Source organism: Phasianus colchicus, chromosome 30 (assembly GCF_987193195.1).
Source record: "Phasianus colchicus chromosome 30, bPhaCol1.hap1.1, whole genome shotgun sequence".
Classification (NCBI taxonomy): domain Eukaryota; kingdom Metazoa; phylum Chordata; class Aves; order Galliformes; family Phasianidae; genus Phasianus; species Phasianus colchicus.
In genome coordinates this window covers 2,791,135-2,813,156 of record NC_143465.1, presented here as the reverse complement: position 1 = coordinate 2,813,156, position 22,022 = coordinate 2,791,135, and the positions used below count along the sequence as shown (strand labels likewise).

Genomic DNA, 22,022 nt, shown 5'->3' with positions numbered 1-22,022 from the left:
CACTTCCTCCTCTTGTTCTACTCTTGTTCCTTTCTCAGACTTGATTACCAGCCCGTGAGGAGGTTCCCGCTGGAGATATCGATTCCCAGCCATCAATACTTCCTTCAGCCCCACAACGCATCGCTGCACGGCACTTCGTTCCTACACAAACCACAGGAGAGGCGTGGAAACGTTTTTCTCTGCTGGCTGCCCGCGGCCAGTGGAGATTCTGTATTTTAGGCTCATCCTTGGCGTTCACAAGGCTTCCTCCATCGCCGTGCTCGAAATCTCCTTGGGCAGATGGGAAGATGGGCATCTCCTCTTCACCCCATCCGAGGAGCGGGGAGGTGAGGGATGGTTACGTGGAGGCACAGGGACTGGTAGCAATGCTGAGAGCTGGCGCTGGCGCGCTGCCGAGGCAGTGACACGCTCCCATCAGCCCTGCCCGCCCTGCAATTAAACTAATGACAAGATCTTCGTGCAGGGGAAGAGCAGCTCCTTCCCAGAAGCTGAAGATGCACTGCTGGCCAAAGAATAGAAAATGCTGGCAGTGAAGCTCTGTGCTCCCTGAATGCAAACCATGCGACAAGAACAACCGGGGCTGCTACCGTGCTACCAACAGGCTTCACAGCACCACCTCTGCAGCACCAGGAGCGCATTTTGCAGCTCCTCTGGAGGAGCCTTCCTCCTCCTCCTCCTCCTCCTCCTCTGCCATGTGCCAATGGCAGGGCTGGAGGAGGGGGGGAGGGAGGGGAGCGCCTCGTAACCGCTGCTTGTTTCCTGTGCAGCTTTAATTGCGGGGCACGAGGAGTAAGATACCTTCCAGCAGCAGGGAGTGGGGTTTTGCACAGCAATTCCTCTGCACTGGGGCTGATCCATCCCTGCCTACGTGCGCACGGAACGCAGCGTTACTGACGGGAGCGAAAGAGTTACGAAGGAGAAGATTACAGGCTGAGTATACCTGGAGTAACACAGTGGCTTTTGATTACAATTACTGACACTGCCGGGTGATGTGTAATTAATATCACGGAGTAATTACACGCTTACTTCATCTGTTTAAAAATATATAAATATCCTCTGCTGTGTTTTCAATGAAAGCAGCAAACGCCGTCCCCAAAGCGGGGGCAGCGCAGGGACCGGGCAGAACCCCAAACTGCTGCGGGGTGACACGAGAAGGGGACACGGTGACAGCAGAACAGGGATCTTCACTCCCCAGTGCTGCTGACTCCCAGCAGGAGCGGTGTGGGGTGGGGGTAGTTTTAAACAGATGAAGTGTCCCACACTGAGCATCGTCCGCGGCATCGGGGTCGGAGCTGTGCCCGGTGCCTTCCCCGACCTCAGGGTTGTTCCGGGGTTTGGAGACCCCCAGATGGGGTGGGGGGCAGCAATGGGGTCGTCCCCACCTGCATTAAGCACTGCTCGAGGCTCCAATGAGCCAAAATGAAGATCTGGTTCTGCCCCAACGGCGAGCACCGGTGCTGCAGAGAGAACCCCCGGTCAGCTCAGAGCCCACCACCTACCCTGGAACAGAGCGAGGGGAACGTGTTGGTGTCTTGGCAAGGAGACGGGACGGAGCACGGACATCTCAGGGCAGAGCTGTGCAAGAACTCCAAGGTCAGGAGGAGGGGAACGCATTGCGGGAGGGGGGTTGGGGGGTGAGCAGCCCTGTGCCCCCCCCCCCCCCCCCCCGTGGCCCCGAGCTCCACACGGTGCGATTCTCCCTCCGGTGTCTCCGTCGCTTCAGTGCTTCCGACTGGTTTGTGTTCGTTTTGTTTTGTTTTCAATGTGAAGACCTGAGATTGAGCGTGGATTCCTGTCCTCCACCGAGCGCCGCGGCGCGAAGCGTCGCCTCCGTCCCCTTCCTTCACCACGAGTAGAGGCACCGAAACGGGGGGGGGGGAAAAGGAGCGGGTTTGGGGGGGAGGGGAGAAGGGGGGAGATGTCCATCCCAAGGCATCACCGCTCCAACACCGTTCCCAGAGGGAACACCGAGTCCTCGGGGCCGCCGCCAGCTCTCCTCGTGTCCACGGAGCGCCAGGAGGGGGCTTTGCTCTGCGCTTTTAGCAGCTGCTGGAGCTGGTGTACGGGGTGGGGAAGGAGGTGGAGCTGACCCCGATGGGGCTCTCGGATAGAGGGGTCTGCGGGGTGCCGGCAGGCACGGCAACGGCCCGAGCCTCCACCACGGCGGCGAGCAGGCGCTGGTGCTGCTGGCGCAGCATGTCGGCCAGCAGCAGAGGCAGTGAGTTGAAGCTGGCGCTCAGCTGCTCCAGTTTGGATTCCAGGCTGCCGAGCTGCTTCTCCAGGTCCTCGCTGCGGTCGTTGAGCTCGGTGATGAGGTCGTACATCACGTTCTGCATCTACGGAGGGAAGGAAAGGGGTTGGATCAACGATTCCAACTTGGAGCCCCCACCCCACCCCATGCAGATGTGCAGCCCCCGACCCTTCATTGGGCTGAAAGTTCTGCTCCTGAGCCATCGCAGCTGGAAGTTGCACCCGCTCTGCAACCCAGAGGTTTCGCCTGCTCTGCAACTCAGAGCCTGCTGCTGTCAGCTCTCATCAGGCAGCCCCGGGGCTCTGCGAGCTCAGCACAATACAGGGAAGTAGGAGCAAGTGGAGGGGATGAAGACAGGGACAGCCGTGCAGCAGTGCTGCCAGCTCATGCCCTGCATGGAGCCTTCAGCCTCACACAGCGGCAGCTGATGGCAGGGCGGCTCACGGAGGGGCTGCTGCAGCTTTGCAACACTCTGCAGCCTCTGCTCCCATCTGTGCCCCAGCAAAATTATTAGTGGGGCTCCTCTGTGCCGTTCCCGGGCTGCTCTCACCCACTCCAGCCCCATTGCTAAGCTCACACCCTCCCACAGAGCCCCTGGGACAGAGCTGCCCCCATAGCAGAACATGGAGGGGACTGCTTGCAGCCAGCTGGTGGGGATGGGGCCCCAGAGGATGCTTGGCCATCTGGGAGCCGCACTCCAGATAATCCCTATCGCTTTAACTCCTTCCTACCAGCAGTGCCAGCTGCATCCCTTCCCCCCCTCCCCAGCCCAGGATGAGGGGTGGGCGCACTGGGGCCGCTGGGATGCTGCACAGCACAGCAGACATCGCACACCCGGTGCACATCTGACCCCCCTGTGCTGGGACCGGCGCTTGGCGCGCCTGATTTCCACTGCGAGGAGATGGGAATGATGAAACCTGGGGGCTGCTGAGCCCTGAGCATCCCCAGCTGGGCCGTGCAGCCTTCCTATGGGGCGGTGAGCGTGGAGCTCTATTGGAAATGGGGTGACCCCCCCGTCCCCACTCGTGGTGCGCTCTGTTCTACGCGCAGGGGCTGTGAGATGTTCACACTGACAGCTCAGGAGCCGGAGCGCTGCGGTCAGCCAGGTTCTGCCTCGGGTGTTCCAAGGGAAGAAGAACACGAGGCCATAGGGTTATGGGAGGACTTGCCTTCGAGAGGTCGACCAGCGTGTTGGCCTGGTCGCTCAGCTTCCGCTGCTCCATCTTCACACTGCGCAACCTGGGGAGGGGGAGAGCAATGCCATGCACCACTCTTCCCAACTACAAAATGCTGCAGAGACCTTCCCGTTACTAGGAAACGGAGAGCCATCCTGTGGATGGGCTGGGACCCCCTCCCCGTGCTCAGCCCTCCTCATTGCCATGGGATCCCAGAGGGACCCCCTTCCCCAGACCCAGCCCTCGTCATTGCCATGGGATCCCAGAGGGACCCCCTTCCCCAGGCCCAGCTCTCCTCATTGCCATGGGATCCCAGAGGGACCCCCCTCCCCAGGCCCAGCCCTCCTCATTGCCATGGGATCCCAGAGGACCCTCCCAAGGCCCTGCCCTCTTCATCACCATGGGATTCCAGAGGAAACCCCTTTCCAGGCTCAGCCTTCTTCATCACATTGGGATATCAGACAGACCCCCTCCCCAATCTCAGCTCTCCCAGTCACTGTGGGATCCCAGTGGGCCCCCCTCCCCAGGCTCAGCCCTCCCCATCACAGTGGGATATCAGAGGGATCCCCTCCCTATCCTCAGCTCTCCCAATCACTGTGAGATCCCAAAGGGCCCCCTCCCCAGGCTCAGAACCCCCTCCCCCCCATGGCAGCACCCCACGGCTCCCCACTTACTGATGAATGGCTTGTAGGAACTTCCTCTGGTGCTTCCGGACTTTGGCGTGGTCTATCTTTTTCAGCAGCTTGGTGTGCTTGTAGATGAGCCACGTCTCCCGCAGGACGTTGGCCGCCGCGTTCTTGATCTGTAAGAGAAGGGCATCGGGTCAGCAGCCCCATCTGCTGCAGCGCGTGGGACGAATTATTGCACGGAAACAGCGCTCTGGCCCCGCTGGGCGCTGCTGGTTGGGATCACAGGAGCTGACTTGTCCCAGCTGGGAGCTCCATGTGCCTCATCGGACGTGTGTGGGGTCATGCAAGGCAGGGATGGAGTGCTCCAGGCAGAGCAATGGCCCTAGTCCTGCTGCATCCCCATCCCCATCCGCATCCTCATCAGCATCCCCACCCCATCCCCATCCCCATCAGCATCCCCACCCCATCACCATCCCCACCCCTCTCTAACGCTTTGGGGAAATGTGCTCCAACCATGGGGCTCCTCACCCACTTTGCCCTCTGGAGATGCCCCACCTGCACCCCTTGGAGCTGGATGAGGGCTCATAGTGCCCCTGTGTTCCTCAACCCGCCTCTGCCCGACTGCCCCTCACTCCGTCCATCCCTTGTGCCAAAAGTGACCCCAAATGGGCGCTGAGAGTCCCTCCAGTACTGCTGGGTTGCAAGCAGAGCTCTTCTCCTCTGAGCACATGTGGCAAGGACGTGTTGTCTGACCTTGTGCCACCTGCATCACCTGAAGTGACATTGATGCATGGTGCAAATGGAACCAGTTTGGGACTCAGCTCCCTGGGGGAAGTGGGGTTATTCTGCAAGGAGACGCCTAAACTTGAAACCCTGATGCTTTGCTCACATTGGATGTGACCTGGGTGTCCCACAGCCCCATCCCGCTGCCATGCTGGGGTCTGGGACAGCACCCACAGACCCACACAGCTCCAAGGGGTTCCAGGGGATGAAGCTGGCCATCTGGGATGGAGCACACAGCAGTACCACAGCACAGCACTCATCTGCAGCACAGAGCTGCTGAATCACCGAAACCCCAACACCGAGACGAGTGAGCTCATGTTCCACCAGAGAAGATGGTCCATCTCCTCCAGAGGGAAGGAGAAAATATGTGCATTTCCTGCCCTGGGTGCGGCTGCACTCTCTGCATTTCACAAAGAGCTGCAAAACAAAGCAGAGGGCCGATGCTCTCTGCTTTTACCTTAATGCTTCAGCATGTTTTGCACTCAGCACCATGCTCCAATGGGACCCCAGGGATGCTGCAGCCCTCCCCTTGCCCTTACCCTCTTGGTCAGCTGCGTGTCCATCATGAAGTTGTGGACGTGTTTCTCAGCTTTGGTGAGCTCCAGCTTTCGGGCCACCACGGCCACCACCAGGGCTGTGCAACCAGCGCCCTGCAGGGACAGCAGGATGGGGGGACATGGGGATGTCACTTGGGGACGGGGATCACCTGCACCCCCTCCATTCCCACCCCCAAGGATCAAGGAACCACATGCAAACCCCAATTAGTGGATGCACCGCATGTCCCCACCCACAGGTTGCACAAACCCCGCTATCTTGACGTGGGCAACCCAGTTTAACCCGGGTTTACAGCAGCATTCGCCCTCCCACCACGGCCTTGAGCAGCTGCCAGAGCTCCCTATAATTAATGAGGCTGATTGACAAAGTCAGCGCTCCCTGACGCCCATCCCAGCACCGCGTGTCCTCACGGGACAGGGAACCCATGGGGAATCCAGGCAGAAGGGAGATACTGAGAACCCACAGAGGAGCAGTGATGGGATGGGGCCGGACCCCCCTTTGCCCACAGGCAGTGGCAGCTGGCGTGGCTTCGTCTTGGCAATGAGCACCAGATCCGGTGCGCGTTTGGGAACGGAAGGTGCCAGGCAGGGGACCCCGCTCCTCCAGGGCTCTGTGCCACCTGGCTCTGCCCGCGCCGCTCCCCCTCCCCGCAGCTCTGGCAGGGGCCCATGACCCTGGCACGCAATCCTTTATTTATTAAAGAGTCATTAATTAACATCATGAGGCTGAGCTGAGTCCTTTCGCATCCCCGCAGCTCCCAGCATGCACTCTCGGCTTTCATCACCCTTCCCTCTGCCAGCAGCACAGCCACCCTAATGCTGCTTTTTGGACAGCCCCAGCATGCTACTATTGCTTGGCAGGGTGGCACCCCCAATGGCACCCCAATCCCAATGGGACACCACCCGTGTCCCATTTCCAGGATGCTGCATGGTACCACAATTCACAATATCTGCTGGTGAGGTGGGAGCCCCAAGACCTCAACCCAGCGTGGATTTTTCAGCCGTGGCAACGCCACGTGCCGTGGAGGATGGGGACAGCAGTGCAAAGCCACGGAGCAGCCGTCCCCAGCTGCACAGCTGTGCAAGCCAGGCCGGCTCACGGCCCCTTGGAGCAGGTAGATGGGGTCCTGCAGGTCAGTGCTGTGGGTGGGAGCTCTCCCAGCTGTCCCCACTCCCTGTGGGATGCTGCAGCAGTTGGGATCGCTCGGTGTGATGGAAGTCAGACCGGCGGCCAAGGGATGCACGGGGCTGCTGGTCCCCACATCTGCTGCTTCCTTTGGACGAGGCCATCACCATGCAGCTACGGGCTGCCCGCCCCTTCCCTCAAACCAAATTCACCCCAAACCCTACAAATCAACAGCAAGGAAAGCTCCGGCAGCTTTCAGACTGCAAGACATCAATGCTCAGACAGAGCACGGAGGATGCCGGTCCCTAAAGCACCCCACTGCCCCCATCTCAATGCTTACCATGATGCCGGTGAGCAGACAGACCCCCTTCCCACAGTAGGTGTGCGGCACCATGTCCCCATACCCGATGGAGAGGAAGGTGATGGAGATGAGCCACATGGCACCCAGGAAGTTGCTGGTCACGTCCTGCTGGTCGTGGTACCTGTGTGTGTATATGGGAGGGGGGACAAAGGTGTGAATGTCACAGCTGGGAACGGGGTTGGGGCAGCACCTGGGGACCGTGGGGAGTGCTGGCACAGGGGATGGTCCCAATAGAGACCGGGTGTGGGGCTCCTCCTGCATTGTGCAAAGCAAAGGAGATGAAGACGAACGACGCAGAGGGACGCCCCAAACCCACAGAGATTGCACAATTTCCAGCACAAAAAATCAGAGGAAAACCAAACAAAACAAAAATCCAGCAGTGAGGGCTTCTGCTTTCGGTCAGAGCTGTCACCATGGCGTGGTCCCCCCCACAACTCCCCCTTGACCCCCCCCCAGTGCCACGTGGCTGATGGCAGAAACAGATGTGGGGCTGCAGGAGGGTGGGTGGGGGTGGACAGGAGCCCCCCCCAGACCCATGGGGTTGGGATACACAGAACTCACAGTCAGGGGGCATAGGGCTGAGCAGCACCAATGGGACCCACATTTGGGATGGCAGCACGGTGCAAAGGTAGGATGCACTCAGCAGGAGCTTTGCTTGAAACAACCCCAAGCTCTCCACCCTGAGAACCACCAGCCCCACAAAGGGAGGGACTCCATCCCCCCGATGTCCACGTGCCCCTCAGTTTCTGTCCCCCCCCACCTCACAGCAGCTCCTGGCTGCCAGAGCACCCCCAGATCCAGGGATGCTGCAAACCCCCAAGCAGCCCCATCGCATCCCACAGCCCTACTTCCTCCTCTATAGGACCAGGAGCTGCCTGAAGCCCCCCTGGGTGGGCACTGCACCCCACATCACCCCATTGCTGAGCCCTGCCTCCTTCATCCCCCCCCCCCCCTCCGCAGCAGGTTCCTCTCAACCTCCTCGCGAAATCATTAGAGGAAAAACAGATGGAGCTGTTGGCAATTCCCTGCAAATCGATTCATCCAAGCCTCGCAGCTCGTAACTCGCCCAACAGTTGGGTTTTCTCCTCTTTCTGCATTTTGTTTTTCTCTCCATCCCTCCCCCCATCCCCCCCCCCAAGTAATTGGAGACCCCAACGGATCAGCACAGAACTGCAGAGCACGGCCACACCGTGACCCTGCAATGAATCCCCCTCCAAATTTGGGACATTTTCACCCTCTCCCCCGCACCAAACTCACCCAAACCCCTCACCACGCATGCACGCACCCACCCCACAGCCCCCAAAGGACTCGGGGTGCAAAAGGGATGCGAACGAAGGGCTGCAGAGCCCCAGGATGGAGCGTTGCTTTCCCTTCCCAGAAGCACTCGGAGCTCATAAACAGGAGCAGTTGGCACCAGCACGGCGTGAGCAGGAAGAGGGGCGGCTGCACACGCCAAGGGCTGATGCAATTGTTTAGACCCAAGAGCTGCTTTCTGTCACCCCCTCGTCTGCTCTCCCCGGAAAGAGCATCACCCCGGCTGGGAGCAGAGCGTCGCGGCACGAGGATGCTGCAGCAGCACGTGCTTGGCTGTGGGTTTGGGAGAGGGCAGGAAGTCCAGCGTGCAAACGGCCAATGCAAAATGCAGAGCATCCCTGGTGTGAAATGCAAAGCTCGCCGGTGCAAAATGCAAGCGTCCCTGGTGCAAAATGCAACTGCTACCGGTGCATAAAGCAAGTTTCCCTGGTGCAAAATGCAAAGCCCACCAGTACAAAATGCAAGTGTCCCTGGTGCAAAATGCAAAGCCCGCCAGTACAAAATGCAAGTGTCCCTGGTGCAAAATGCAACTGCTACCGGTGCAAAATCCAACTGTTCCTGGTGCAAAATGGAAGCGCCCCTGGTGCAAAATGCAGGCGCCCCTGATGCAAAATGCAAACCCCACCAGTGCAAAATGCAGGCGCCCCTGATGCAAAATGCAAACCCCACCAGTGCAAAATGCAGGCATCTCTGGTGCAAAATGCAAAGCCCACCAGTGCAAAATGCAAGCGTCCATGGTGCAAAATGGATAACACCACCAGTGCAAAATGAAAGCATCCCAGGTAAAAAATGCAACTGCTCCCTCCAGTGCAAAATGGAAACATCTCTGGTGCGAGATGCAATCACCCACAGGTACAAAATTGAAACAACCCCAGTGGAAAACGCAACTGCCCCCCCCCTCGGTGCAAAATGCAAACAGCTCTGGTGCAAAATGCAACCCCCCCTGGTGCAAAATGCAGGAGGGGAGCAGGCTGCACGCACGTGCATGCACACGTGTGCCGGCCGCGGGCAGCGCAGCAGTGCAGGCAGCACCGCAGGCAGCGGTGGGGTGAGGGTTGCTAAGAGACTCACTGCCTCCGGAGGGATGTGGCACCCGGAGGGGGGGGCATGGAGGAGGGGAGACGGCGCCTGGAGCGATGCCACAGCCTCGGGAATGTGCCCAAATAGTGCCACCATCCTGGGGGTGCACTACAGGGGACGGAGCCCACTGGGCTGCCAGGGTGGGGACGTGGGGATGCATCTCCTCCCTGCATGCACGTTGCTGTGGGGTGGGCACGAGGGTCCTGCTGTCACACTGGGCCAGCACTCAGGGCCTCTGTGTGCTGCAGGGACATTGCATGTCCCTGCTCTCTGCGTGTTCCTACTCTCTGCATGACCCCATTCATCCCTCTGTGACCCCATTCCCTGCACATCCCCACGCCCTGCATGCCCCCACTCCGCAGCAGTTCTCCTGCATCATTCCCACTCTCCACCTCTAACCTGTTCTTTATATCCATTTATCCATCTTTATAACCATGCTTCCAGCCAGAGCCCCTTCGGTGCAAAACCCCCCCCCAGAAGCCCCCCACCCACCCGCCTGCTCCTTTTCAGGAGGTACAAAGAAGGACCCCCTGATGCAATGAGGGCACAGAGCTCTCCACCCCGTTCTAAAGACCTCATTAGGAGGAGCAGGAAGAGCAGCACTGTCTGGAAGAGCTCCCACAACCCCAGAGTGTTTCCATGCCACTCAGAGATGCTCTGGGGACATGGATGGGATCGCGTGGTGACACCGAGGGGAGGAGGAGGAGGAGGGGATGGATGGGGTGACCCGACCCCGCATCACTGAGCCTGGCATCATCCCACAGCAGAGACTTAAAGGGATTTCATGCGATTGAGCTAATCCACTTAAAGCAAATCATAACGTGCATTTGTCTTCTTGAGTGCTCTCCCACAGACAGCCCCATCTCCATCCTCCTCAGGGATGCGATCCCAATGGGCACCGCCAGCAGGGATGGGGACAGAGCGTCCAGCAGAGCTGCTCTGCTCGTGGCTCTGCATCCCACATGGCTACTGGAACAGCCCCATCTCTGTCCCAGGCTACCGGGCACATTGCATGGGGGAAGAACTGCTCAAAGCAACTGGGGCACTGGGACAGCCCCAGTACCACCCCGGTACCATGGGGACGCTGCCGGTGCATCGTGGTACCTGCTGGCACCGGTCGCCACAGCAACGCCAGCGCTGAGCACCGTGCTGCCATCCAGCAGTAGGTTTGGAAGCACCGTGTTGTCATGGCACTCACAGACAGCCAAGCTGCACCTCTCCCTGTACAAATCCCCTCTGCACCCATCAAAACCCCACACCGCCCCATTGCCATCCCAAGGGCACCTCCTGGGCATCCCAGTCTCCATCACCATCCCCATGGTGCCTCTTGGGTGTCCCTAATCCCCATCACCATCTCCATGGCACCTTCTGAGCGTCCCTAACTCTCAATGACGTCTCCATGGCACCTCCTGGGTGTCCCAATCCCCATCATCACTTCCATGGCACCTCCTAGGTGCCCCAGTCTCCATTGCCATCCCCACAACACCTCCTGGGTGTCTCAATCCCCAGCACCACCTCCATGGCACCTCCTGGTGCCCCAATCCCTGTCACCATCCCTACAACACCTCCTGGGTATCCCCAGTCCCCATCACCACCTCCATTGCATGTTCTGGATGTTCCAATCCCCATCACCATCCCCACAACACCTTCTGGGTGTCCCCAATCCCCATCACCATCCCCACAACACCTCCTGGGTGACCCCAATCCCCATCACCATCCCCATGGCACCTTCTGAGTGTCCATAATCATCACTGCCATCCCCATGGCACCTCCTGGATGCCCCAGTCTCCATCGTCATCCCCACAACACCTCCTGGGTGTCCCAATCCCCATCACCACCTCCATGGCATGTCCTGGGTGTCCCCAATCCCCATCACCATCCCCACAACACCTCCTGGATGCCCCAATCCTCATTGCCATCCCTATGGCACCTCCTGCATGTCCCCAATCCCCATCACCATCCCCACAAACACCTCCCCAGACGCCCCCCATCCCCACACCTCACCTCTCACACACCCGCACCGTCCAGGCAGCGATGATCCAGAGGGAGATGCTGAACACCAGCAGCACCGTCCCGGGGCAAATGGTCATGAGGGTTTTCATGACAAAACGAGTGTTGAAGTTGATCTTGTTGAGCGCACCGATGCTGCGCGACGAGGCGTCGGTGAAGAGCTTGCTGTGCAGCAGCATGACACGTGCAATCAGGTACAGCCTCAAGAACATGGGGATGGACAAGATGATGTCCACGTCCGCCTCTGCCCGAGAGGGAGTGTAGGAGAACGCCAAGCGTGCGGTCCAGAAAAATTTGTACTCCCCAGGGATGGGGTGAATGGCACAAACCAGCATCTCCAGGCTGATGTAGAGGATGCGCTCGTACGTCATGGCGATCCGCCAGTCATCGGCACCGTTGTCGATCACAAAGAGCTGCCAGGAGGGAAAGCACGTGGTTATGGGCAGCCATGGGGCATGCTGTGGTTATTGGTGGCCCTATGGCATCCATGGTTACTGGTGGCCCAATGGGATCTCATGGTTACTGGTGGCCATGTGGCATCCAGTGGTTATTGGTGGCCCTATGGCATCCATGGTTACTGTTGGCCATATGGCATCCTGTGGTTACTGGTGGCCCTATGGCATCCATGGTTACTGGTGGCCCTATGGGATCTCATGGTTACTGGTGGCCATATGGCATCCTGTGGTTACTGGTGGCCCTATGGCATCCATGGTTACTTGTGGCCATATGGCATCCTGTGGTTATCAGTGGCCCTATGGCATCCATGGTTACTGCTGGCCCTATGGGATCTCATGGTTACTGTTGGCCATATGACATCCTGTGATTATCAGTGGCCCTATGGCACCCCATGGTTACTGGGGTCCCTGGGCATCCCCCTGCATCATCCCATCAGCACTGAGGGGACAGGCATGGAAGGGACCCACATCACACAGCTCCACTGGCATGAGGGGAATGCCCCCAGAGGAACAGGGATGGATGGGGATGGGGACAGCGGGGACATGGCGGTGGCACTGGGGACACTCAAAAGCCTCAGGTTCCTTCCAGCTCACTCCCAGGGCACACAGGACGGCCCCTTCTCCCACCCTACGGGGCACCTCTGACACAGCAGCTGTGTCACCGTCGTGCGACCGCTCCCAGCTGCACCCGGAGGGCGACTTTTTGGGAGGAAGGCAGCGATGGATGCAGCGTTGTCATGGCAACGTGCAGGTTCATCCTGGGCAAAGCCGCTCCTCCGAGCGCTGCAGTGGGGTCTGAGCTGCAATGGGGTCTGCACAGAACCCCCCCCCAAGGGGGCAGGATGTGCTCCCACCACTCTTTGCTTCGCACGGAGCGCACCAAGAAGCATCAGTGCTGTCCCCTACACCAGCAGGGACTTTCTGTGAACAGCACTCTGCAAAGACACCGCTGGAGATGGACCCAAAGGGGACACAGAGGTCACGTCCCCAGGGTGGGAGCAGCAGTGGGACCCCAGGACAGTGCTGTGTCACACAGGCAGCACACGGAGCCGTCTCCCCCAGCCATCCCAAGGGGCTGACGCACACAGCGCGTCCCGGCCACCTCCCTGTGTTGGGAAAGCTCCGCTCCTTTGAGCTGCTTTGTTGGAGAAATTGTTTATAAAAACGCTCCAAGCTGTCAGGGGAGATCCTCAGGCATTTAACGAGCTGACAGCCCATTCCTTCCTGGAAAAGGGTGTTAAAAATAAACAAATTAGCGAGAGGAAAGAGGCAGGAGGGCCTTTTGGCAGCACACTGGGCAAAAGGGCGTTGGGATGGGGAGGGGGGCCCCTTTGGCAAAGCCCCTGCCCCCCCCTCCAGCACTGACAGCTCACGGCTGCGTGGGGTTTCCATGGAAACCTCGGCACAGTCCGGCGGTACCCGGGTATCCCCAGCTTCATAGAACAGCTTGGGTTGGAAGGGACCATAAGGATCACTGAGTTCCAACCCCCCCCATCACAGGCAGGGCCACCAACCTTCAGATCTGGCACTAACTCAAGGTCCCATCCAACCTGGTCCTGAACACCTCCAGGGACAGAACCTGTTCCAGAACCAGTTTGTGCAAAGAACTTCCCAATCTAAGCCATCCCCTCCTTGAGCTTACAGCCACCAGATGGGTCAGGCACGACCTTCCCTCGGTGAAGCCATGCTGGCTGCCTGGGATCACCCGCTCACCCTTAATTTGTGCCTTAATTTGTCTTCCAGGAGGATCTGCTCCATGATCTTCCCAGGCTCAGAGGTGATGCTCACCAGCCTGGAGTTCCACTTATCCTCCTTCTTCCCTTTCTTGTCAATGGGAGTGACGAATTCTCCCCAGGTGACACATCCTTGTTTCCACCATCCCTTCTTCTCCCTCAGTGTGACCAGCAGGTCCTTGCCAAGCCATGCTGGTCTCCTGCCTCCCCTTCCCGCACTCTTATTGAGAGGGACAGAGCGCCCTTGTGCTCTCAGAAAGGCATCCTGAATGAGCAGCCAGCTTTCCTCCACTCCTTTGTCTCTAAGGACACCTTCCCAGGACATCCCGTCCAACGAATCCTAAAACAGCCTCAAGTTCTCTCTCCCAAATTCACGGCAGCAACGGGATGAGGGGAGGTCCTGCACCCAGAGGGCACAGCAGCAGGTGCCCACTGCAGGGTCGGGGATGGATGGATCCCTTCAGCCCCAAAAACCACCCTGCAGCCCTATGGAATCCCAGCAAGACGCTGCCCCACGGAACCCCCCTCAACAGAGCTGCCCCACATGGCAAATAGAGAGCCGGAACATCCTCAGGGAGCTAGCAATTAACGCAATTAACACCCGGGGAAGCAGCTGAGCCCTTCCCGCAGGTGGGGAGGAGCGGTGGCTGAGGATTTATGGCTCTGGCGGCCCCACATCCATCCCCGCCGAGATCACGGACGGATTAGCAGCAATCCCTTTATAAGCACCTAAAAGATAATAGGGCCACCAACAGCCGGCGCGGATTTGTGGGACCAAACGGACTCAAACCCATCTCCTCTCCTCCACCAGCCCGCGAGTGCCGGACCCCACATGTTTTTAGGGGTCGGGGGAAGGGAGGGCAGTGAGGAAATGAGCGCACGCCGCTAATTGCCACCAAAACATCGGCTACTGAAGCCGCGTGGCTGCGCATTGGAGGAGCCGTGAGGATGCGGAGACATCAGAGAGCCCACGGGGAGGGGTGGAAGGAAGCGGGGGAGGCAAAGTTGGGGGTGGGACACCTCCGTGCTGGGGGTGCTTCGGTTTCACGGCCCCAAATCGCGACGTTTCGGCCGATTTGAGCCGCCCTGCCCTGCGCGCTGAGCGGGGCTCAGCCGGGACGGGAGGACAGAACCGAGAACAAGAAGCGGGAGGAAGCGGCGGCGAGCCGGGTTCAGCCCGGCCGGGCACAAACACAGCGACCCTGAGGGGTAAATATTATTGCAGCACAGCGCAGCTTCTCAAATATTTGTTCTGAGCGGCTCTTCGACCGTAGAAGGGGCAGAGATCTCCTGCGCGGCTCTGCGCTGGGGAGCTCAGCCCTGACGGCGCGCACGGAACGCAGCGCAGGAGGAGGGGCTCGGCGCTCCCGGTGTCCCCCCGGTGGGTGCGGAATGACGCCGGCAACTCCCGGCATCGCTGCTCGGTGACCACAGCCCCGGTTTGGCCACGGGCCCGGCAGGAAGGCGGCTGCTCCCGCGCCTTTCCTTGGCTGCTCCCGAGAGATGGGTGCCGTGGGGACAGCGGTGTTGGGTCAGGGTCGCACTGGGGGACGCCCCCAGACTCAGGGCGCGGTCTGCACGCTGCGCCCGACCCCCCGCTGCCCCAAAACGCTGGCATCGGAGCGGGCCTTTATCTCCCCGCAAAGCCGAAGAGGGCAGAGAGGAAGAGAATGGGCAGCGTGATTAGGAAAGTATTTCACAGCTTTCCTTGGCAGAGCGGCCGTGCGGTGAAAGAGGAGAAATGCGGGACCCTCCCTGTCCTACAAACATGGAGAGGTGAAAAACCTGCGGCTCGCAGCCGCCGGAGGGGAGCGTGAGGGGGTGAGAAGGATGGAACTCATCGCTCCTGCAGCCGTTTGTCCCCTTGAGAGGGGTGGGATGGGGGCGGGGGGGGGGGGGGAAGGCAGCGGACATCCCCGCTTCCAGAGCACACGTGGACCCTTTGGGGATGAGTCCTCGGACATACCTGCACCTCCCGCGTGTGGTAGGCGATGATGAGCCCCAGCAGGATGACGGTGGAGAGGCTGATAAGGCATTTCAGGGCCAGGGAGAACATGGAGTCCTGCGGGAAAAGAGGAGGGGAGCTGGGTCAGCGATGGGAATGGAACCGAGGGACCTCCGTGGTCCATTTACTGAACCCACCGCCCTCCTCGCAGCGAGACACCCACACCCAGCCCAGCAGTATGGCACTCTGATGGGTGAGCCAATTAAGACCCTCCTGCTAATTAGCTCTATGTAAATTAACCCCTGATTCAGTGGTGACTCCAGCAAAACGCACCCCACCTCCCACAGGTCCCTATGGGGGAGGGGTTGAGTTCGTTTTCCCCGTGTAAGACCCCAGACCCTATTTGGTCGCAGGGAGCCCTTCGCTCAACCCCAGCACTGACACAATGGTGGCACAGAGAGGGACAGCAGGACGGACAGCAGCACCCATCTCATCACCGTGCTGAGACCCGGTGCGCTCATGACACAGCACCACCTCCTTCCCCCATCCCATCACCCCCTCCGTGGGGCTTTTCCAACCTCCGTGGGATTATTTAGGGCAACGTTTCCCCGAGCAGAGGCGGCACGGGGCGCTCCGGCCGCGCATTGTGAGCGGCTCCAGCACTTGGCACCCGCCGTGCAATTGTCTGCACATAATGGCCGTGTTGAGAGAAGTGCCGGGACCAAACAACGCTATTAATAGGTGGCCCCCAGGGAGGGCTCGTGCCAAGGACCCCCCCCCCACACACACACACACACTCCTCCCTCGAAGCTCCCGCCCTGCCCTGTGACAAGGGACCCACGCCGGACCCCGAGGCTTTGGGACCCCGAGCGCTCCGGCAGCACCGCGGCTATTTATAGTGAAGCGGTGCCTGGGGGAAGACCGGGATTAATTGCAGAGATGTCACTCCCGCAACGGATCTGGCATCTTTTAGGGCCAATCTCAGTCGCCGTCTAGACATCTTTAACCCTCCCGCTGCCAGCGTGGCTGCAGAGCTCTGGCATCACCCCACCCCACAACCGGGGGATGCTCCGATGTTCCCCGATGGGGGTCCTGGCACGCGGCGCCGTGCACGGAACCATGTGCCAACCCAGGATGGGTGGCAGATGGGAAAATCCCATGCCCGGTGCATCCCTCCTCTGCTGGCTGCCAGCACCGACCCCGTGTCACCTCCGTGGGGACACCCTATGGGTGAGCACACAGGCAGACGGGTGCCAGCACCGAATGTCCCCACGGCAGAGCTTCAAAGGTGCAGCGCAAGGGGCAGACCCTCAAGTTGTGCCTATAGGGCAGGATGGCAGACCCCCCTGGCACGGCTATGGTGCAGGTTGGCAGCCCCCCTGGCACGGCTATGGGGCAGGTTGGCAGCCCTTCTGTATGGCTATGGGGCAGGTTGGCACAATGTGGCCGCACAGCACCGCCGGAACCCAGCTCTGGTCACAGAGGAACGCAGCAGGAAGAGCTGCCGTTGGCTCCCATAAACAACACCGTGGGGCACCGAGACCTCATCTGGGAGGCACCGACACCGCAGTGCCACGAGGGACCCCCTCACACCGTGTGCCATTCACGTGCCCCCGACCGTCCCCAAAAGGGTGGGCAGAGAGCAGAGCGCGGCTGCACCCCGCCGGGGTCCTGCCCCAGCCCCAAGGAGCGCATGGCATCTCTAATGGGGCCGCGCTGGAGCTGGGCCAGGGCCGGCGGCACCGAAATCCCCATCCACGCAACAGCTGCCGGCCCCGCTCCTCGGGCACGGCCACGGCTTCGCTGCGAGCTCCGGTTTCCCAACGGAGGGGGCTGGGGGGGTATTTATAGAGGCCTGGATCCGTGCGGGGAGCGCCTCAGGGTGCATCAGCTCATGGTGACCCCGACCCTCCTCCGTCCCCGCCTGCACCCCGAGCACCGGCGGGGGCAGCGCTGACTCACGGGAGGGTCTCCCCCGGTTCACACCGCGGGCGGCGCGGCGGCCGTGGGCACTGCGGCTCCGCAGGTGGTGGTGGGCAGAGGGGGGCGAACAGCACCTCAGCGCCGTTCCTACAAGCGGAACACCCGCGGGAGAGGCTCCGGAGGTGGAGAAACGCATCCTCCTCCTTCCCTGCGAGGCGTTGCGGTTGGGTGCCGAGAAGGACCCGGTGCCCCTCAGCATCACCGGGGTCCCCACGCCCCGTCTCACCTCCATAGGAACAACGGAGGGTCCCCCGCGCCCACGGGACTCCCAGACACATCCCCACCTCCTCCTCCCTCTCCTCCTCCCGGCCCCATCGCCCCCTCTGCCCGCGCTGCTGAATGACGGCGGCGGGGGGCAGCGCGGCCCCTTCCCACACCGCTCCGTCCCCTCCACACGTGGCACCGCCACACGGGGACCCCCGGCGTCCCCCGAACCCCCGCCCCCAGCGCTGTCCCACGGACGCCCATGGGTGCCACGCAGCGCCGTGCCTGTTCCCTTCCCCTCATGGATAGGTATAAATAACATGACAGATGTCTATACAAAGAGTTATTCATATCGCTGCCAACGAGCACAGCCAGGGAGCAGAGCTGAAAGGGGTGTGTGGGGGGGGAGAATTATAAATAAAAGACACCGTCCTGCAATTACAAAAAAAAAAAAAAAAAAATTAGAATTAAAAAAAAAAAAAAAAGGAAGAAAGGGGTGTGGAGGAGGATGGAGGGCTCCGCTGCGCCGCGGCTGATCAAGGAATGCCTGGAGAGGATGGGAATGGCCAGCAGGGACCCCACAGCTGCGTGTTTGCACGATGGGAGGGGATGAAGACCCCCCCAGAGCCCCCACTTTGAGGGCTTGGGAAGGTGGATTTGCTGCTGCCCACCACCAGGCATTCCAATTTCAGGGACGTCCTCTGGGGATGCGCCCACCTGGCAGCAGGGCCTCCATCCCCACCCTCAGACCGTGAGATGCAGCCGGGTCCCCTCTCTGCCCAAAAGGGACACGTGGGGCCTTTATGGGGGCTATGGGTAGGAGCTGCAGGTGGGGACAAGATGGGTTGGTGATGCGGGGGTCCGGCAGACCCCTCCCCTCTATATCCAGCAGCCACAGCAGTGACAAATCCCATTTCCTCTCCTGACACCGTGGGACACACGGGTGCAGCACCCACCAAAGCCAAACGATCGGTCCATCACCATCCACCCTGTCCAACACCCAACATGACCTCGTGAGTGAATCTCCCAACACCACAGGGGGCAAAGCGCCCCAAAGCAAACTATATGGGGCACCAATACCCCAATGCCAATCCCATGGGAACCCCAGTGTCCTCAGCATCAACTCTACAGAACTCAATGTCCCCAGTGCCCACCCTACAGGACCCCAACATACCCGACGTCCATCCTACAAGGCCCCAATGTCCCCAGCACCTATCCTACAGGACCTCAACATCCCCAACGCCCATCTTATAAGACCCCAACATCCCCAGCACTCACTCTACAGGACTGCAACATCCTCACTGCCCACCTTGCAGGACCCCAAAATCTCCAGCGTTCATCCAATATCCCCAGCACCCACCTTACAGGACCTCAGTGTCTCCAACGTTCATCTTACAGGACACTAACATCCCCAACACCCACCCTACAGGACCTCAACGCCCCCAACATACATCTTACAGGACCCAGTGTCCTCAACACTCACCCTACAGGACCCCAACACCCCCAGCATTCATCCTACAAGACCCCAACATTCCCAACACCCACCCTACAGGACCCCAACATACTCATCGCCAACCATACAGGACCCGAACAATCCCCACGACCCCAACACCCCCAACATCCCCCTTTTAGGACCCATCATCCCAACACCCACCCTACAGGACCCCAACATTCATCCTATAGGCGCTCAATATCCCCAACACCCACCCTACAGGACCCCAACATTCATCCTACAGGACCCCAACATCCCCAGTGCCCACCCTACAGGACCCAAACATCCCCCACTACCCCAACACCCCCACCATCCCCCTTTCAGGACCCATCATCCCCAATGCCCACCCTTCAGGACCCCAACGTTCATCCTATAGGCCCTCAATATCCTCAACGCCCACCCTACAGGACCTCAACATCCCCAACGTTCATCCTACAGGACCCCAACATCTCCAGACCCTACAGGACCCCAGCGTTCATCCTAAAGGACCCCAACATCCCCAGTTCCCACCCTACAGGACACCAACACCCACCCTACAGGACCTCAACATCCCCAGTGTTCATCCTACAGTACCCCAACATCCCCAGTTCCCACCCTACAGGACCCCAACGTTCATCCTACAGGACCTCAACATCCCCAACGTTCATCCTACAGGACCCCAAGATCCCAGTGCCCACCCTACAGGACCCAACGCCCACCCTACAGGACCCAACATCCCCAACATTCATCCTACAGGACCCCAACATCCCCAGTTCCCACCCTACAGGACCCCAGCGTTCATCCTACAGGACCCCAACATCCCAGTGCCCACCCTACAGAACCCAATGCCCACCCTACAGAACTTCAACATCCCCAACATTCATCCTACAGGTCCCCAACATCCCCAGTTCCCACCCTACAGGACCCCAGCATCCACCCTACGGGACCCCAACATCCCCAGTTCCCACCCTACAGGACCCCAGCATCCACCCTACAGGATCCCAACATCCCCAGTTCCCACCCTACAGGATCCCAGCATTCATCCTACAGGACCCAACGCCCACCCTACAGGACCTCAACATCCCCAACGTTCATCCTACAGGACCCCAACATCTCCAGACCCTACAGGACCCCAGCGTTCATCCTAAAGGACCCCAACATCCCCAGTTCCCACCCTACAGGACCCCAGTGTTCATCTTACAGGATCCCAACATCCCCAGTTCCCACCCTACAGGACCCCAACACCCACCCTACAGCACCCAACGCCCACCCTACAGGACCTCAACATCCCCAGCGTTCATCCTACAGTACCCCAACATCCCCAGTTCCCACCCTACAGGACCCCAGCGTCCATCCTACAGGACCCCAACATCCCCAATGCCCACCCTGCAGGACCCCACCATCCCCGCTGCCAACCACACAAGACCCAAACATCCCCCACTACCCCACCACCCCCCTTCCAGGACCCACCACCCCCCATACCTTGGAGTAGAGCCCCCAGGACAGCTCGGTCTCGATGACCATGACGACGATGCCGAACATTCCGAAGATGAGCGCGTAGTCGCTCAGCCGCTTCCTCTTCTCGAACAACGCGCGCCGGTGGCCCAAACGGTACCCGATGTTCTGAGCTTTGCGTTTGGGCCCTTTGGCAAAGCCGGCGGGTGCGGGGCGGGCGGGCGGGCGGTCGGCGCGGGGGCCGTGCCGGGTGGGGGGCCGGGCGGGGGGCGCGTGGTTGTCCTCCCTCGAAACGACGATTTCGGGGGGTCCGCCGGCACCGAAGAGCTGTAAGGGCTGAGCTTCGGGTTCGGCCTCGATGAGGTTCCTGCGGGAGGCACTGAGCCGGCTGAGGGGCTTCATCACCCCCCCGCTGTACTTGCAGGAGCTCATGGCGATCTCGGTGAAGGGGTTGCTGTCCCGCCGGTGCACCAGGGGGCTGGGCTGCCGGTGTTTGCCCCCCGACGGCACCGCCGAGCCCGGCGAGTGGCCGCCCAAGTGGTCGCTGAGGTTGAGCTGGCTGCCGTGGCGGGAGGAAGGGTGGAGGGCGGCGGGGGCGGCGGGAGGAGGGGCCCGCAGCGACCCGGGCGAGGAGTGCAACAGGCTGTGCTGGAGCGGCGGCAGCGCGGCGGGCGGCGGCGGCGGCGGCGGCCGCTCGTCCCCCGACGACGGGCACGGGCACCGGGGGTCCTCCTCCAGATCCCCCACGCCCGAATCGTGGAAGTGCCCCGACGTGTCCATGGCGGTGCCGCCTCACCGCCCGCCGCGCACCTGCCCCGCCGCCGCCGCCGCCGCCGCTCCGCCGGGTACCGGCACCGGGCCGGGCCGCCCGCCTCCCGCTCCGTTCTCCGCCGCCGCCGCCGCCGCCACCACCGGCCCCGGCCCCGGGGCGGCGGGCGCGCGGCTGCTCATGAATGGGAGCCGCGTCCCTCCGGCGCTGCGCGCTCGCCGCCGCCGCCGCCCCCGCCGCCGCCGCTGGCCCGGCCCCACCGCCAGCACCGCCCCGCCATTGGCCGCGCCGGGGCTCCCCGCAGGCTGACATCATTCCCCGCCCCGCTCCCGCGCCCCCGGCCCCTGCGCCTGTGCGGGGCGCACGGGACTTGTAGTCCGCCGGGGGGAAACGGAGCGGCGAGCGGGTGAAGACGGAGCGCTGCGGGTGAAGACGGAGCGTCCCGGGACCGCCCCGAGGAGCCCCGCTCGCACCGACGGGCCGGCGCCGAGCCCCGGGCGGCGCACGTCGGGGCGGGGAGCGGCGGGGACCGGGCGATGCCTGCGGGTGCGGCCGCTCCTCCCGGTGACCGCCCTTCGACGGGGGCTGCCCCGCTACGGGGGGCTCCGGGACGGGCATCGGAGACCGCGTTGCCCCCGTAGGGGGGACCCTGTGGCCCCCGGGATCCGCCCCGCCAGCTGCCGCCCTACAACGCTCGGTAATCTCCTTAGGGCACCGAACAGAG

At 61.1% G+C, this 22,022-nt stretch overlaps 1 protein-coding gene across 2 annotated transcripts; it reads right to left on the bottom strand.

The window, feature by feature from the left end:
- Positions 1–1,905: 1,905 nt before the first annotated feature.
- On the bottom strand, positions 1,906–21,399 carry KCNN3 (potassium calcium-activated channel subfamily N member 3). 2 transcript variants are annotated; one of them, XM_031606433.2, is made up of 8 exons: positions 20,557–21,399; positions 15,438–15,533; positions 11,278–11,696; positions 6,859–7,000; positions 5,378–5,488; positions 4,101–4,228; positions 3,421–3,490; positions 1,906–2,336 (listed from the first exon to the last, which is right to left on the bottom strand). In XM_031606433.2, the coding sequence occupies exons 1-8, from the start codon at positions 21,307–21,309 to the stop codon at positions 2,040–2,042; spliced, it is 2,016 nt and encodes a 671-aa protein (XP_031462293.1). In that variant the 5' UTR covers positions 21,310–21,399; the 3' UTR covers positions 1,906–2,039. The 2 variants fall into 2 exon arrangements, with proteins under 2 accessions (XP_031462293.1, XP_089983060.1); XM_090126934.1 differs by lacking the exon at positions 20,557–21,399 and adding an exon at positions 15,614–15,636.
- Positions 21,400–22,022: the final 623 nt, after the last annotated feature.